The 18,190-nt window shown below is 46.2% G+C and overlaps 1 protein-coding gene across 3 annotated transcripts; it reads left to right on the top strand.

The window, feature by feature from the left end:
• Positions 1 to 561: 561 nt before the first annotated feature.
• Positions 562 to 17,478, top strand: Ddx24 (DEAD-box helicase 24). 3 transcript variants are annotated; one of them, XM_021649438.2, is made up of 9 exons: positions 562 to 684; positions 2,026 to 2,754; positions 5,334 to 5,849; positions 6,595 to 6,748; positions 7,035 to 7,550; positions 8,601 to 8,676; positions 14,114 to 14,302; positions 15,405 to 15,534; positions 16,955 to 17,478. In XM_021649438.2, exons 1-9 carry the CDS (start codon positions 648 to 650, stop codon positions 17,218 to 17,220), a joined length of 2,613 nt encoding a protein of 870 aa, XP_021505113.1. In that variant the 5' UTR covers positions 562 to 647; the 3' UTR covers positions 17,221 to 17,478. The 3 variants fall into 3 exon arrangements, with proteins under 3 accessions (XP_021505113.1, XP_021505115.1, XP_021505114.1); XM_021649440.2 differs by having other exon boundaries at positions 602 to 671; XM_021649439.2 differs by having other exon boundaries at positions 623 to 757.
• The last annotated feature ends 712 nt before the right edge of the window (positions 17,479 to 18,190 follow it).

Genomic DNA, 18,190 nt, shown 5'->3' with positions numbered 1-18,190 from the left:
ACGCCCTCCTTCAAAGCGACCACTGGTGCCACAGCCACGCGTGCTCCAGGTGCGAAAGACCTGCGGGTATGAGCCCAGGGGCCCGGAGCTCCGCCCCGCGCAGGGGAAAAGCGAGGAGGTCCCCTTATTCTGTTTTCTTATTTCTATGTATCCTAAAGAAACTTGTCTGATTAATGTTAAAGCCTATTTTGTCCGGATCCAAAACTTGCGCTTGAGACAGACAGCTTTATTTGACCAGCCCTGCGCATTAGGGAGCCACTAGCAAACATAGCACTTTAATTCAGGCTTAGCAGGTTTGTAAATTCGGTAAGACTGTGTTTCAAGGGTGCAGCTTATTCAGTTATCCAATAACGTGCGACAAGCTACTGCACACAAACTAGATCAAGATTAGGCGGACTCTTGCGCTCCCTAGGGTCAGCGGGAAAGCTCCGAAACACCGCCCAAGATATTCACAAGCACAAACGGCGCGGGAACCTATCTTACCGCAGTCCGACAGGGCCCAAGTCCTGAGGCAGTGCCAATCAGACAGCCACTTCCGTACGGAGGCGGAACTTCCTTCTGCAGCACGCAGGCGTGCGTGAAAGCCCCGCCCCGGAATTGCAGTTTCAGACGCTGCTGCAGTTCCGGGTTGGGCTGGCGCAGGCTGTATGGTGTTTGAGGGGACGGCGGCGGTGAGTTCTGTTGGTGAGTGCCGAGCGCAGCGGGCCGTCGCCGGCTGCGGAGGGGCTCCGGGTGTCCCGACAGCCCAAGTTCCCAGGTAGCTCACGCCCGAGAGCTCTTGCTTGGGGCATCAAAGCCCAGCAACCTCCCTTGAAGGGCTCGTGCGGCCCTACTGCCCGAAGGACTTGCAGCCGCTGCAGGCATCTCCCCGCGTCCCATTTTTAGCGCTGTTTTTGTTCTCTTCCCCCTTTTCATGGTGGGACTGAGGTGCGGTGGCATCGTCGGGCAGCCGATGCCTGGGCGCGCTGGGCGAGCCTTGCCTGCGAGACAACGTGCCCCTACACAGGCGCCATGCTAAGCGGCTTTTGACATGCGTCACCGTTTCGTCTTCACATGACGACCCAGTGAGATAAATCTTATTATCCTCAAATTGCCGGATTGAGGCACAGAGATGTTCACCAAAGACTCAGAGCTGGCAAGTGCAGGATCCAGATTTGAATCGAGCCTTGCCTTATGCTTTCCACAGGGTCTGTTTTTTCTCATTTAAAGAGAGCAGTGCGGAGCCACTCCCACTCATATGAGTCGTGCATAAGGCTCCCCACCTCCCGACTTGGGTTTCTCGTAGCGAGGGATGACTTTGAGCTCCCCATCTTCCTATATCCATATGTAAAACCATATGTAGTGGGCTGGATATTCACTACATATGGTTTTACACAGGGCTGGGGTGGAACCTACGATTCGTTCATGTTAGGGAAACACTCTGAGCTACATCTGTAGTTCTAGGTTACTTGAAATGTAGAGAGCTGTACGGGATTTAACCTTTCTGGCCAAGGCCAGAATGATGGAAATGACATTTGCCTTGTTCTAATAGGGAAGAGAGCTCAGTGCACTTGTAATAAAGCTCACTCTATTCTCTAAACACAGAAACGAAAAAAAACACTCTGATTTGTACTCCCATTTTCAAATTGACTTATGTAGGTCAAGCATCATTCTATCTTTTGGTAAATTTAATTATTTGTGTACAGCATAAAATTAGATATTATCAATTAGCTATTATCGGAAACACTAAATTCTGAGAGGAGTAGGCAGTATTGTTGAAGGTTGCATACAAATTAAGGGTTGGAGCTGGGATTCTAACCAGAATTAGCTCGTGTATCTTTACTCCATTGCTTGTGTTCTCTCTGCTCCAAGCCAAACTACCGATTCTGTGGGTGTATTTTATTTTCTGGCTGGGAAGATCTCTCTGTGTGTTAAATTATCTTTATGTCCTCAATTGTTTGCGGGGTCTTGTATGTTTTAGGTTTGTTGGACAGAGTGTGTTGCCTTAAAACCTATGTCACTAACCTAGAAGACCTTTTTTTTCAGCAACCATGAAGTTGAAGGAGACAAAATCAAGGCCAAAGCCAGCAAGCCGTGCCAGATTTCATACAAAGGGCATCAAAGTTGTAGGAAAATGGAAGCAGGTGACAATCGACCCAAATCTGTTTGCAGATGGACAGATGGATGACTTGGTGTGCTTTGAGGAACTGACAGATTACCGTTTAGTTTCCCCTGCCAAGAATCCCTCTGGTTTCTTCTCAAATGAGGAGCCCAAAAAGAGAAAGGCCCAAGCTGTTTCAGAAGAAGAGGAGGAGGAAGGAGAGTCCAGTTTGCCAAAGAAAAAGATCAAGTTGAAGAATCTCAAAGATGCAGTACTGGTTGCCGAAGGAAATACTGCACAGGATGGATTTGAAGTCAAAGATTCTGAGCCAGAGACTCAGGAAGATGCCACTGTTTGTTCTAATCAAAAGGTAGCAGGAGCAGCATCGGAAAACCTGGCCCAGGCTGTTCCCAAAAAGAAGAAAAACAAAGGGAAAAAAAAACTAGACACTTCCCAGAGCACTGCCCCTAAATTGCCCAAGAAAGCAAAGACATGGATGCCTGAAGTGCAGGACCAGAAGGCAGATGTGTCAGCCTGGAGAGATCTGTTTGTGCCCAAGGCCGTTCTCCGAGCACTCAGCTTTCTAGGCTTCTCTGCACCTACCCCAATCCAAGCTCTCACTCTGGCCCCTGCCATCCGTGACAAACTGGACATTCTTGGAGCCGCTGAGACAGGTAAGGGCTGTTCTTTCTGTCCCAGGCAGGAGAGTGTCTTTAGTTGCACATAGGCTGGAAGAGTGGAAGGAGGGATTGTTGAGATTGTGACCACATTCATTCAAAAGCCATGTTGAGTGAAGGTGCTGAAGCCATCTGCTCTGTCCTGAAATCTACCCACATGACTGTGGTACCTTTGCTTTATGTCTGTAGGTCCCATGTGAAATGGAGGTGACAGCACTACTTACCATCTGCATTGCTGCTCTTTGTCGGGTTGAAACTGTTCTCTTAAAGCTCCACTGAGGAGTTCGAAAGTCAAAACTACATGTTAGATTTTTTTACAAATGTTCTTGTATATAGATATGTAGGTTTTTGGTTTTAGTCCATTGATAAAGGCACATTACATTGATTTTTCAGAAGTGAAAACCAAACATTTTCTGAGAAATAGTGAGCTTGATCACAGTGTGTTTTTATATTATTGGATTTGGTCAAGTGTGAATATGAAATTAGAGTATTCATCTGTCGTTTCTTGTAATGTCTGGTATTGGAGTTAACAGTAACAGTGAACAGTGTTCAGAAGTTCAAGAACTTCTGAAGTGTTCTCTTTTCAATTATCTGAAGTAGTTTAAAATATCGGTGTTTTTCCCTTAAATAATTGTTTAAATTCATCTGGGCTTGCTCTTTCTAGGAAGGCTTTTAAATACAAATACAATTTTTAAAATATTAGTGTTATTTTCTTTTGTTCACTTTTCCCTGAGTGATAGTTTTTCACTCAAAATTCTATCTAGTTTTTTGTTTCATGTAACTGACTGACTGTTGGATAAGACATAAATATTTTATATATTATGACTACAGGTATTCATTCTGGCTTTATTTTGATTTTGGTATTGTCTGTTCTTTTCCATACTTTCACATAGTTTTTCCTTAAGACAGCCATTGCTCTTCTGTTTTATGTGCATTCCTGTGAGTAGTTGATAACTTTTTGTTTTTTAACTGAGCAGCCCCTAGTCCTGATTTGTTTGGCTTCAAATTAAGAAGCTCCTGGTACCCTCCTCAGGATATGGGCATGGCTAATGGTTATTGGAGACTGAACTCAATCTTCAGTTCCTCTCTCTGGTGGGTCAGGAAGTTCCTGCCTTGTTGCCACCAGCTTCCATTCTGAAGTCTTTAGCTCACAGTCATCTTGTAACAAGACTCTTGTTACTCCTGAGGTTTTTGAGCCTCATGTCTTAGACCAGGAATGGAGGTGAAGAATAAATACCGTAACAAAAGATGCTCCTTTCAAGAAGTGGCAAGGGTTCCATTTCAGGGACTGAGACTCAGTACACAGTCACAGCTTTGTCTGTCTCCTCTCCTGTTACTAGCTACAGGCTTTTGTGGTGTCTTCTAGTGTTGGCTTTAGGGTTCACAGACTACGTCACAAGATGTACACATATATTTATCATAGCTTGCCTTCAAGTGATACAGTGCCTCATGTGTGGCATAAGAACTTCTCAAGGGCTTACCTCCACCTCCCTCTCCTTTGTACTTTGTGTGTGTGTGTGTGTGTGTAGTTTTATTTCTGTTTTAGAAACTCTGAAATATGCTTTTACTGTTTTGCTGTAAGTGGTTATTTTTTTAAAAGAGGCTTAAAACCATTTCTTTCTGTTTCTGTAATTTCTGCTGCACTTTGTTCTTTGTGTAGATGGAGATTTTCATAAGCTACCACACTTTCTTCTGCAAGGCTTTGGTTAGCATTCTTTACAGCAGATCTGCAGGGATTCAGCTTAGCTTTTGTAAGACTAAAGCAGCCTTTGTTTTGTATTTGTTTTAAAAGATTTTTTTTTTTTCTGGGTAGTCCTGAATTGTCAGTTTTATTTTGCTGAGACTGTCAAATATAGATGGTTCTATGATGTCTTTTGGTTTTCATTGTTTTTGATAAAAAGTCTGTTTTTCTTAAGTTTTTGAGTTTTATTTATTTATTTTTTTAAGCTTTTGCTTCTAATGTTTTGCTTCTTTGGTGTGGTTATTTTTTACTTAGAATTGGTCATTTGCTTTGAAAACTATTCATAAAAGTTTTTCTTCCTTTTTTCAAATTTTTAAAAACATTTATGTATGTGTGTGCATTTATATACAGGTATGTACAAGCCAAGGCCTGTGTATAGAGGCCAGAGGACAGCTAGTGGGAATAGGTAGGTTCATTCCTCCCACCTTGTGGATCTTGGTATTGACCTCAGGTCTTCCTTAAACTTAGTGAACTTAGTGGCAAGTTCCTTTATCCAAAATTGAACCATCTCACTGGACTATCAAAGTTCTTCGCAGGACTTTGTTTTCTTCCAGAGACCACCTATTGATTTTGCCTGGGGTATTCTTACTTGTCAGTTGGGTGTTTGTTCTTTGCCATTGGTGACTTCTGGTCTAATGCCAGCATACTGAACCTTTCCTTGTTTTATCTCAGGTACCCAGTGCATGCGCTGGAGGAACCTGTGTAGGACGCTGGTGCTTTAGTCTGGTCAGGATGGCACATGGCTCTTTCAGGTTTCCTTATTTCTATGCAAGGGCAGGAACTGTGAACGATGACATGTGATCATAGAATCATGGTGTTTGTGCTTTATTCTAAGGAAGCGGGAAAACCCTTGCTTTTGCCATCCCGATGATTCATGCAGTGCTGCAGTGGCATAAGATGAAGGCTCCACCCATCCCTATTAGCACTGGCGTGCCAACAAGGGAGACCAGGTTAGGAGCTGCAGCCGATCTCGGATCACCTTGCAAGGATGGCGCTGAGTCTGCAGTGTTACCTGAGGGGGCCGGAATTGAGAATGAAGCACAGCCCAGTGAAGCTGGAGCCCAGGCCAAACCCCAGCCTGGTGCCTCTACCTCAGCTCAGCTCTTCCGTGATGATGATGCTGGTGAAGGACCTTCTTCCTTGGTTGAGGAAAAGCTTGTCCCCAAGCAAAATGAGGACAGAGAAAAGCTGGATGAAGAGCAGGCTGGGAAGTTAAAACTGGAATCCTGTGACCAAATTGCTGCCTATAAAGTACCCCCAAGGCGCCCTCTGCTGGGACTGGTCCTGACTCCCACTCGAGAGCTGGCTGTCCAGGTCAGACAACACATTGATGCTGTGGCCAAGTTTACAGGTGAGCTTAGTTCCACTTAGTAAATGTTTCTAAATGGGGCTCTAAATGCCAGGAGACTACAGTGAGAGTTGTGGCTCCTGTCCTCTAGTGGAACTTTCATCTGCTGAAAAATCAAGTCCTTTAGAAATCAACTGACAGTTGTTCCAATTCTCTCAAGGGGACCAGATCAAGGGGAGCCTGACTTTTTAAGAACTATGCTGAACTCTGCCTTGAGATAAGAGCTTAATTCTGTTCCTTTTGGGAAGGGTTTTCAGTGTGGTGTTTATCCTAACAAAAGTCACCTTTCTCCTCTGAGTTCGTCCTCTCATGCAAGGCGCTTCCTGAGTGCCTCGGCTGTATTACCTTACCCTGTGTGTTCACTCCTATCCCTTGGCCCAGAGCAGCTCTCTCTGAAAGAGAAGACAACACCATCCTTCCCAGCACTGTAGAGCATCACTGCTTATGTTCAGAGCTGTGGAAGTAAGGGTGACCGGGTTCAAATCCAGCCTTCCTTGTGGTTAGAGGGGAGAGAATTTGACCAGGTTCAAATCCAGCCTTTCTTGTGGTTAGAAGGGGGAGAATAGAAGGAATGGCAAAGTAGACAAAATACAGAATACTTGGTAAGCCCTCTAGGAGTCAGGCCAGGCCAACTTTTTTAGTTCTCCTTTGGCATAGAAGGCCGTGATAGTGACCATGTGCTGCTCCATAGGACGAGCAGCCAGATGGACTAACATTGTTGTTAACACTGTGGTTTTCTGCCCTGTAGGGATTAAAACAGCGATTTTAGTTGGTGGCATGTCCACACAGAAACAGCAAAGGATGCTGAACCGCCACCCCGAGATTGTGATCGCCACCCCTGGTCGGCTTTGGGAGCTGGTTAAAGAAAAACATCCTCATTTGAGCAACCTCCGGCAGCTCAGGTGAAAGACAGTCCCTTCCCCTTTCACTCTTAACCCTCTCTGAAGTGAGCCTGAGATAGTTGGATGGTGCTCTCTCACTATCACTGAACAGTGGCCATCTAGGCCATATCCTCAGACATGAAGCGTGCATGAGAAAAGTGAATGGATACCCTCGTGCTGATGGTAAGGTGCCTGCATGTACAAGTGGATGAGAGTATGCGACTGGGGTGGGAGTGGGATATTCTGTAGAACTTTCTCTTCCCTGAAGTTGCACTAACCATTGATGTGGGCCTAATTGGGTCTGCAGGTGCCTGGTGATAGATGAGGCTGATCGGATGGTCGAGAAAGGCCATTTTGCCGAACTCTCCCAGCTGCTAGAGCTGCTAAATGACTCCCAGTATAACCCCAATCGACAAACTCTTGTTTTTTCTGCCACGCTAACGCTGGTACACCAAGTTCCAGCTCGACTCCTTCATAAGAAGCATGTGAAGAAAATGGATAAAACCACCAAACTTGACCTTCTCATGCAGAAGATTGGCATGCGGGGCAAGCCAAAAGTCATTGACCTCACAAGGAATGAGGGTACAGTGGAGACACTGACGGAGACCAAGATCCACTGTGAGACCGATGAGAAAGACTTGTATCTCTACTACTTCCTCATGCAGTACCCAGGTCGTAGCCTGGTGTTTGCCAACAGCATCTCCTGCATTAAACGCCTCTCTGGACTCCTCAAGGTCCTGGATATCATGCCACTGACTCTCCATGCCTGCATGCACCAGAAGCAAAGGCTCAGAAACCTGGAGCAGTTTGCTCGTCTGGAGGAGTAAGTTAAGTCTGTCTCCAGAGGCCTGGCTTTGAACCATGAGCCACTGTACTCAGGGGCCAGGGTGGCAGGGAACTAGGGACCCCATCCTCAGTTATAGGTGCTTTAGCACAAGACAGGGTAGCTCTCCTTTCCTTCTTTTTTTTTTTTTTTCTTTACCTTGATTTTATTTCTGTATTTGGCAAGGTTGCTTATTCATTGTGTTTGTTTGCTATTAATGTTCTATTTTGACTTCCAGTAATTGGACAGCAAATGAAGTCCTGGCCATCCAGTTACTTCAAACATCCTTGAGAAGCAGCAGAGTAAATTGTGATTGAGATCACAGACTCTAGAACCAAAGTATCTGAGAGCAAATCCTAACCCTTTGCTTCCTTGCTGATCACGTTAGTCGGTGTCTCTACGCTTCATTATCTCATACTTAGCGTAATAGGTGCTGATGGGATTACGAGAAGAATGAAGTGGTTGGGAACAATATAGGGAAAGTGTCGGCAGTGCTGCCCAGTGTGACCCTTTATAACCACAGTGCACCTGTTACTGCTTAGTATCATTGCTCTTCTCACTTTGTAGATGATAAGAGTGACATCTAGGAAAGTTTATCAGCTTACCCAATTTTTCACAATGTGGAAATGACAGGGCTGGGTCTCAGATGGGTCTGTGAGACCCCAGAGTCCACGCCACACCTCATGTTTGTCCATCTGCCTATGAACTAACTCTGATGCAGGGAGTGGATACAGGTTGTCTTGTCTAAGGAAGAGTGAGGGAGTCTCTCAGAATGGAGGAGGTTAAGTGAGATGGTACTAGGAGGTAAGGACAGCGACCCAGAATATATGTGGCTTCACTTAATTCACTGACAGAATACAATGTGTGCTTGAGACAGACCCAGGCTTGGGATCCTGATTCCACAACAGAACAGACAAGTGCGCACTGTGGAAAACGAATCTCTCAGCCTTAGGTTCTTAGTTATAAAAGGGCATTACTAGCATTACCTTGTAGGGCTGACTAGTAATTGCTGTTATTTTTAATTATGGATGTGCTTTGTTTCCATCACAGCTGTGTTCTCTTGGCAACAGATGTAGCAGCTCGAGGTCTGGATGTTCCTAAAGTTCAGCATGTCATCCACTACCAGGTATGGCTCTTAGCATTAAAGCTTCCCTGTCCTTGCCCACAGCACTGCCCCCTGCAATGTATGGGGATGTGTTAAAGCAAAGGTTGAAGCAGAGAGAGGATATTGCTCCTCAGGCTCCTGTAACATGTTGACATTAGCATCTAGTGCCCACTCTTCCAGCCTTTGAAACACTTAGGGAGTGTTTTCAGGCTACTTGATATCAACGGATTACAGTTTAATCTTGCTCTGCTTTCTGTTACTACAACCAAATTCCTAAGATATGGTAATTTGTAAGAAGGTGTGCCTATTGATTCTGGGGCCTGAAAAGTCCCCAGGGCATGGCACCAACATGTGCCCAGCTTCGGGTGGGATCCTTGATGTGGAAGGGCAAGCAGGCAGCACACATGAGGGAGATAGCCCTGGTGTGCAACACTCCATGTACTCCCGCCCTGGACAGGAGAACTCGCCCCATTCCTGTTTCTAGCTCATCCACACCTCTCCTAGGTCCTTCTCAGCATTGCTGCACTTGTTACATAGAAGAATTTAGCTTCAGCATGAGTTTTGGTGGGGACAGACCACAGCAACATGGTTTTTGTTTTTAGATTTGTTTGTTGTCTTTGAGACAGGATTTCTCTGTGTAGCCTTGGCTATCTTGGACTCACTTTGTAGACCAGGCTGGCCTCAAACTGCCTGCCTCTGCCTCCCCAAGTGCTAGGGTTACAGGCGTGCACCACTGCTCCCAGCTTTATTTTTGTAAATTTTTATTGAAAATAGATTTTTTTTTTTTGTACAGTATATTCTGATCACAGTTCCCCTTCCCTAGGTCATCCCAGATCCTCCCCATCTTCCAGCCCACCTACATCTATACCCTTTCTATTTCTCTCATTACAATATAAGCAACTACAACAAAACAAATCAGAATAGAACTATAACAAACAGAAAAAAAGAGTCAAAGATAAAACACAAGAATGCATACAGATGCAGAGGCACACATATTCCCCCATACAAAATCCCATAAAAGTGCAAAATCAGCAACCACAGTACATAAACAAAGACCTGTAAAAAGGGAAAATAAAAAGCTTGTGCAAAGCATTATAAAAATACCATGCCAAAACTACCATTGCGTCCATTTGTTTTGGCCATCTACTGCTGGGCCTTGGGTTTGCCCTGAAGTGTGGTTTGAATACCCAGTGAGACTTGGAGAAAACTTATTTTTTCTTTGCCAGGGGCTGTGAGTTAGAGATAGCTTCTGGGTTAAGGATGGGGCCTTGTGTTCACCCTCCTTCTCCCCTGGACCCCATCTGGCTTAGATCTTTGCAGGCCCTATCCATGCTGCTTCTGTCGTTGTGAGTTCATATGTGTGTCAGTCCTGTGTCTAGGCCTCATTCCTTAGTGTCTTCCATCCCTACTGGCTTATACAATCTTTTACTTTTCTTCTTCCACAAAGTTCCCTGAGCTCTGAGAGGAGGAGTTTGATGGAGACATCCACTTAAGTATGAATGTTCCAGGGCCTCTCACTATACATTGTCCAGGTGTGGGTCTCTGCATTTGTTGCCATCTACTTCAGGAGAAAGCTTTTTTTTTTTTTTAAAGATTGATTGATTGATTATTTATATGGTATTCTGCCTGCATGTACACCAGAAGAGGGCACCATATCTTGTTATAGATGGTTGTGAGCCAGCTTGTGGTTGCTGGGAATTGAACCCAGGACCTTTGGAAGAACAGACAGTGCTCTTAACCTCTGAGCTGAGCCATCTCTCCAGCCCCTCACTTTTTTTTAATGGCTGAGCCGTGATCTATGAGCATAGCAGAACATTGTTAGGAGTTGTTTAATTGCTGCGTTTCTTTAACAGAACAGTAGTATTTGTTTTTCCCTAGGTCTGTGGCATATCTTATTTCAGTTTCTTGGCCACTCAAGCAGTGTCAGGCGTGGGTTCCATCTCATGGTATCGGTCTTAATTCTAATCGAATATTAGTTCCTTGCTTTGTCACTATTGCACCAGCGTATTACACAGGCAGGTCGTCATTGTAGGTTGGAGAGTTTGTAGCCGGGTTGCTGTTTACCTTTCTCTTCTGGTAACGTGTTGGGTACTCTGTAGTACTATGAACACTAGTTCACATAGACACTAGTCCATGGGGGTTCTAGTAGTTCTAGTAGGTTCTAGGTAGGCTCAACTTCCCCGTGTCCAGTGAGTTGTGTACATGTCTTCAGCAGTGTGGCTTTACCATCAGTTGTGGAGAGCAACGGTTAACCTTGGCAATAGCCCTGGGTTGTTTGGTGATTTCAAGGGGCCCCCTCACTGCAGTGTGTTAAGTGTTAGTCTGGTGTGCAGTGCAAGAGTGCTGTAGAAAAGACCTCCCTTGGCTAAATCCCAGCTGTGTGACCTTCAACAAGTTGTTCAGCCTCGGTCCCTCAATTTTCTCATTTTGTGAATGACAGGATAGGTGTCTCTGGGTTAGTAAGACACATATGTAAGATGTAAGAGCGTGGGCAGCCAAATCGGAAACACTGACTGCATATTCCGGATCAATTGGGAAGAGCAAACAGCACCATGTAGTTGGTTGTAGTAGAGAGCATGAGCTCCAGATCCTTCTGCCAGGAGTTTAACACTACTCTGATGCTTCAGGGTTGATAGCTTTGGGCGGCTGAGAGTCCTCCTCCACTCAGGCCATGTCAGGTATGTTTTATATTTAATTTACATCTGCTTTGCATCCTCGTAAGCATTCGTAAGGATACTGGGACTCTTATCAGAAGCTTATTTAAGCCAGATGTGGTTTAAAACACAAAGGCCCCTCCACATCCTGATAATACATGTTCTGACAGCCAGTTAAGGCAGCAGGTAGGGGTATAGGTCACCTCATTCCTGGGAAGGAGCTTCTGATGCTTCTGGCTCCATCTGTGGCTCTCCACAGTACTCACAGTACTCTGACACCAGTGCTATTGTCTGTAAGCAGGAAGCAACAGTCACGCCTGCCCCTTAGGGTTATTATGAGAACTGAGTTGAGTAGCTACTGAAGCACCTACACAGTCTAAGTGTGGAAAGCCTAGAATCTGTTAGGATGCTTTTTGATTTTTCATTTTTAGTTCTTTTGCTTTTAAAAACCTTTGAGGGTACAGATTTCAGATTAGTGCCTCTCGAGAACAGAGGGACTGGGTCTGTTTTAGAAGCTACCATGACCACATAATATAGTCCCAGCCCCTAAGAAGTACTACATCCCATAGAGAAGAAATGAGATATGGCCACCACTAGAACACAAGGCAGGAAATATTAGAAAATTATCACATGTAATACAGTTTGAAAGGATGCCAAGCGCTTTCTAGACGATGCTGGCGTTCCAGGATGGAGAGGTTGGGATATGCAGAGGGGTATAAGGAATGTGTAGGAGGAGGTGTGCTCAGGGTATGCCTCAGGGTTTTGCTGCTGTGGTAAACACCAGGACCAAAAAGCAACTTGGGAAGGAAAGGGTTTGTTTCACCTTACAGCCTAACATGAAGGGAAGTCGGGGCAAGAACCTAGAGGCAGGAACAGGAGCTGCAGCCATGGAGAAATGCTGCTTACTGGCTTGCTCCTCATGGCTTGCTTGGTTTGCTTACTTACTACAACCCAGGACTACCTGTCCAGGGTGCCATTAACCACAGTGGGCTGGCCCTCTCACATCAATCATTAATCAAGAAAATGCCATATAGGCCAGTTAATCTGATTGCAGTACTTTTGTAGTTGAGGCTCCTTCTTCCCAGATGACTCTAACTTGTATCAAATTAAGAAAAAAGCTAACACAGGGTCACTTAGCCTGGAGTGAAGACGAGGACTTTGTTGGTAGGTGAGCAGTTGCTGAGGCCAGCAGATAATTGGGAGCCGGTGGCTGAAGGCCTAGAGTATCACAGTGAGAAGCTGGCTCTTCATTCTATAAGATGAAGAATGGCAACTCTCATTTCTAGAATCATGGTCAACGGTTCATAGTGATACTGAGCCCAGAGCACTTCATTAGTGGTGGCTGCTACAGGAAGCAGGGGTGCCAATATCCATGCCATGCTGTTTGTGGACAACAAACCTATTGTAGCTGGGGTTAACATGGTCTTTGAATCCTGGCTTGCACATTTTTTTAGATAACCCAGTGGAAGAGTAGGTGGACCTCTCTGTATTTTAGCTTCCTAGTTTATATTATGTGGACAGTGATGAAGTGTTTTTGTTACTTTTTATACTATTTTATTTTGATTTCTTAATGCCTCTTCTTTCCTTCTCCACCCCAATCCCTTCCAACACTCCACCACCAGGTAGGAAAGAAGAAATGTTAGTGGGGCCAAGAGGTGTAGTTTTTCTTAGATACTTCCTTCTGCTAAGGGCCATTGGGTTCCTTGGGGCAAGTCCAACCTTCGTTTCAGGAGATCTCCAACTTCTTTTCATCCAACTGTGTCAACAGCAACCAGGGACAGCACGGGACAGGGAATACTAGCAGCCTTCTTTCTCAGAGTCCCCCAACACGCTGGGCTCTGGCTTTTATTTCCTCTCCAGAGTCCTCAAATTTAAACTATCTGCAACTGGCAAAGGGCCCCTCTCAGAGCCTCAGGCAAATAGGTTGCTGCTGTGGACAGTCTGAATCAGTCCCATATCCTACACCTGGGATCAAAACAAAAACATGTTTACATATCATAAACCAAAAACGTCCATAACAAATAAGTATTTCATATGACTGAATAATATTGTCTTCTTTACATTTCTGTTGCTGTGATAAAACAGTATGACCAAGGCAGCTTACAGAAGAAAAGGTTTATTTGGCCCATGGTTCCAGAGGGTTAAGAGTCCTTGATGAAGGAATAGAGCTGACAGGTGGAAAGTGGGTGGCGCAACAGCTTAGAGCTCAACTGCAAATATGAAGCAGAGTGTGCGCTAGAAATGGTGCCCAACTTTTGAAACCTCAAAGCCTGCCACCAGTGACATACTTCCTCCAGTGAGGTGATGCCTCTCGGGCCTCAAAAAACAGCTGCCAATTGGGGACCAAGTCTTCAAATGCCTGACACTTAGTGGGACCATCTCATTCAAACCTGCATGTACAAAGTGTTTTGCAGTTGCTTGGCCTAAAGCAGTCACTTAGTAACTGTTGGTCATAAATGTACTATCATCAGTTACCTATCAGAGCTGAAGAATCTGGAGTTTCCAAGCTGAGACTCAAGTAGATGCTGTTGATCAAAGGAGTGTGGGAGTGGAGAAGATGAGAAAAATCCAGACAAACCAGATTGATTGTGAAGAGCTAGACCAGTGTGGAGGCTCTGGGAGAGCAGAGCCTGCATAGTGAATGGGATGTCAACTTAGGGCAGTCTGTGTCAGGACGTAGCCTAAGCTGGAGACCTAGAGAGGTCTTTGTCCTGCAAAGAACAGAGCCAGTTAGGAGTGTGGCCCTTAGGAAAGAACAATTTTGGGCAGTGTCTGTATGTCGATCCTCGTTGCTGCTTTGGCAGGTGCCCCGCACTTCAGAGATTTATATCCACCGAAGTGGTCGGACTGCTCGTGCTACCAGTGAAGGCCTCAGCTTGATGCTGATTGGGCCTGAGGATGTGATCAACTTCAAGAAGATTTACAAAACTCTCAAGAAAGACGAGGACATCCCACTGTTCCCGGTGCAGGCAAAGTACATGGATGTAGTCAAGGTAAAAAAGTTATGCTCCAGTATACTGCCTCTCACAGAGCATCTTACTCTGAGACCAGAAGCCCTATCCTAGGGAATGGAGAAATGGTTCTGTTGATGGCTAGATGGTGGCTTTTGTAAAAAGGGTGGAAGTGTCAGACCTGGGAGAAAAGCAGAAAAGGTAGTGACTAGAGAAGTGTATTTTGTCCCTTATTCACTTTGCTATTGGTCCTGAACTGTACCTTCTTCTGCTCCAGCCAGACAGTTCAGTGAGCACAGGCATATAGACATTTGTCAGAGAGCTGTGAACAGCAAGGTAAAGGCTGAAGGTGTGGTGTACTCCTGAAACAGAGACAGTAAGACTTGCTTTCTGAGCTTATAGTAACTCAGGAGCATTCACTCTGATTGCTGTGTGCCCTGGGCCACCGTGCATCAGGGGCTAATACGAGGCAGTTTTCCCAAGAGACTCACCAGTGTGTGTATAGGCCAAGTCCACAGCACAATGAGGTTTCCATGGAGCACAGGCTTAACAGGCATGTGCTTATGATAATGGAGAGCAAAGGCTTTATCCCACTCCAGAGATAAGGGTGAAGAGGAGATGGAGTTGCAGGCATTGAGGGAGTGAAAACAAGGGGCAGTTGGAGGGCCTATGGCCATTCGTGCATGAAAGTTAGCTGTGTGAGCATTTAGATGGCACTGGTGGAAGATGAGATCACAGAGAATTCCTGGTAAGGACACTGGGAGCCACCCCAGTTTCACACATCCTTATTTCCACTGCACATGCTCTCTGCATGTCAGGATGAGGGGCATTATGTCACTGCAGTCTTACCTCAAGACACATGAGAAAGAGAATTGAGGAAGGCAGGTGTGTCAGCTGGGGAAACAAGTTCACTCAGGGCAGCCTGGGATAGTCCTCTAAGGAGGTACGGGCAGGCTTCTGTGATTGTGTTTGGGGGTCACCTGGGCTTTCAGCAGGAACCGGGGCCAAGATTTCCATAGGATTTGCAGTGTCTTTCATTGGCCATTCATCTCAGTGCAGTTTAGGAACAGCTTCAGTGAAGCTTTGCTTGCTGAGAGTCCCAGACCCTCCATCAGGTAAGCGCTTTGTGTTACTGTCCCCTCAGGAACGGATCCGTCTAGCCCGGCAGATTGAAAAAGCTGAGTACCGGAACTTCCAGGCTTGTCTGCACAACTCCTGGATGGAGCAGGCAGCGGCAGCCCTCGAGATTGAGCTAGAAGAAGAGATGTACAAAGGTGTGCCTGGGCAGGGTGGGAAGCCTGCGTTCGGTGTTCGCTTTCCCTTTAGCCATCTGGTTGGTGCCCTCTTGTCTCCAGGCTGCTCATCCTGTATGGGCTAGGTACCTTGGGCCTTTCTTGTCTGACTGCCTCATAGAGCCAGCCCTTGGAGTCCATGAGTGGGAACAGATCACAAGCAGGATGTCCTTGTTACTGCAGCCTGTTCTTTTACTGTGTGATTATTAGCCTTTCTGCTATACCGTTCTCTTCATCTATAAGACAGGTAACGAACTCCCTATCTCCCAGCTTAAGGTTGAGTAAAGGAGGCTAAGCTGATACACCTAGGCTGGAAAAACAGGGAGCATATGAACAACCACTAAGTTGGTGTTTATCATAGTAGTTAGTGCTGCTCCTGCCTTCCAGGGCAGCACGGCACCTCCATGTCTCATGTCACTTCTCCAGTTTCTTAGCATAAATGGAGAGGGAACTATTGTTCTTTTACGTGAGGGATAAAGGCTCACAGAGAGCTGTGCAGTGGTGGCGCACGCCTTTAATCCTAGCACTTGGGAGGCAGAGGCAGGTGGATCTCTGTGAGATTGAGGTCAGCCTGTTCTACAGGTTAAGTTCCAGAACAGCCAGGGCTATACAAAGAAACCCTGTCTCGAAAAACCGAAAAGAAAGAAAAAAAAAAAAGGCTCACAGAAGAAATTTGTACATCAGAATAGCTCTACCAACAGGCATTGCCTAAAGCCCTCTTTTGTCTGTGGGCTGGAAACCAAGGAAGGGACCAGGGATGAAGCTGTATGGCCCTGCACAGAGAAGCTGAGAACTACCTTTGGGGCCTGTGACAGCAGTGCAGTTCAGCTGAGGTGTCAGCTGCTCAGTACCCAGCAAGCAAGTTCAGAGGCAGACTTGCAGCTCAGTGTGGGAGCCAGGAGTTTACCAACAGTGTGTTCCTCCTTGTAGCTCAGGTCTGGGGCCCCAACAGAGATGTGAGCTTTCTACCTTTCCTTACTGAGGTCAGGCCTAGGTGTAGACTTGGGTTGTGCCCACCTCTGCAATGGGTCACAGCATTGCTTGGGGAGGTCCTGGAGAGTCAGGCTGCAGAGAATTCTCACTTTCTCCTGAGGAATTTGTGGTTGCCACACCCCAGGAGGCAGCATGTGACTACAGAGGTAGAACAACAGACTTCAGTCAGATGTGAGTTCTAGTCTGACAGTTTGCTCTGTGTCAGTTGCATGACTCTAGGCCTGAGTTGCCTTATCTGTGTAATGAGTTTCTGTGTTTACTGGTTTCTTGAAAAATGAAGGACAGTGGTCCACTGTGTCCCTCCTAAACATAAGTTCTTCAAAATTCTGAACTGTCAAGCCCCCGCACCTTGTATTACTCTAAGAAAATGCTTGTGCAAAAACATGATCTTACACTTGTGTGTCCTAAGGAGGAAAAGCTGACCAGCAAGAAGAACGTCGGCGACAGAAGCAGATGAAGATTTTGAAGCAGGAGCTACGCCATCTGCTCTCCCAGCCACTCTTCCAAGAGAACCAGAAGACCAGGTACCCCACACAGTCTGGCAGGCCACCTCAGCCTGTGGTGGCCCCCAGGAATGAGTCTGCGCTGAACTGCCTCTCCAGACAGAAGAGGAGGAAGAAGAAGAAGCCAAAAGAGCTTCGGGCACCACCACAGGCAAGTCCAAGCACAAGCTAACTGCCCTGGGTCAGTGTGGTGACTGTTCAGTGTTGTCCTCCAGTTGTCTGTGAAAGCCTCCCTGTCCTTGCTTTCACTCCACCATCCACTTGGGAAAACCTCCCACTCTTCTGTCATTTAGCAGCAAAGACCTCATGCACACACGTGTTGTGGAGTAAATGTGGTAACCAGCAGCTTTGTGTCTGTATCCACTGTATGCAGGCTGCTTGTGTACGCCTCGGTTTCCAAATTAAAAACAAGTGGGAGCTGGAGACTCAGTCCGAGGGCGTTGCAGTGTGTTTTATCATTAACTTTGAGATTCCTTTGGTTCTCTGAGCTGTTTCCTTGATAAGGGAAATGGTGTCATAGGCCTCTAGCCACGAGTCCCTGTGTCACAGTACTGCCAGGTCTTCAGCACATTCTTGTCCTTCTCCACAGCAGTACAGTACACCTTTGGTCTGTCACACTACCATCTACTGCCTTATCTAAGCCGCCCTGGAAGGTGGACAGGGAAGAGCTTGCTGTCCTTGGACTGCTCTCAGCTCACAAAGCTGCAGGGTCAAGAGCGCTGCTCCCTGCGCTATCAGTTGTCCTAGCTCTTGTAAAGCAGACTTCTCAGTGTGAACTGCCCTGGGTCCATCATGGGGTACTGCTGTGTTCTCTGAGGAACGGTACTCTTGTGTGGAAATCTCAGTGCTCTGAGCTACCTGCCTCACGGTGCTGGCCAGTGCAGAGCTTCGGGAGTGTAGGCCTCCAGTCTTGCATTGGGGCCTAATGTAAATACAGTGCAGGGACAGTGACCCTTGGTGCCTGGCTCAGGTTCAGTCTGTTAACTTGCACTCAATCTGGAGGAGTACAGCTCAGCCTGGACTCTTGAGACAGATGCTTGCAGGCATGCTTCAGATGTTTGATTTGAGCTCTTCGGGATTGAATAGAGTACACAGGCATGCCCAAATACCCTAGTATCCAAGAAACATGGCCTCCCTCAACT

This window comes from Meriones unguiculatus, chromosome 7, assembly GCF_030254825.1.
Source record: "Meriones unguiculatus strain TT.TT164.6M chromosome 7, Bangor_MerUng_6.1, whole genome shotgun sequence".
Lineage (NCBI taxonomy): Eukaryota > Metazoa > Chordata > Mammalia > Rodentia > Muridae > Meriones > Meriones unguiculatus.
The sequence above is the reverse complement of the archived record's forward strand: the minus strand, read 5'-3'. Positions and strand labels throughout refer to the sequence as shown.

What these genes read in the sequence shown, in the direction of transcription:
- Ddx24 (XM_021649438.2), top strand. Translation starts at nt 648, where the DNA reads ATGGTGTTTGAGGGGACGGCGGCGGTGAGTTCTGTTG. An exon ending in CAGTTTGCTCGTCTGGAGGA is followed by an intron (nt 7,551 to 8,600) that starts GTAAGTTAAGTC and finishes TTTCCATCACAG; the next exon opens with CTGTGTTCTCTTGGCAACAG. An exon ending in AGTACATGGATGTAGTCAAG is followed by an intron (nt 14,303 to 15,404) that starts GTAAAAAAGTTA and finishes CTGTCCCCTCAG; the next exon opens with GAACGGATCCGTCTAGCCCG.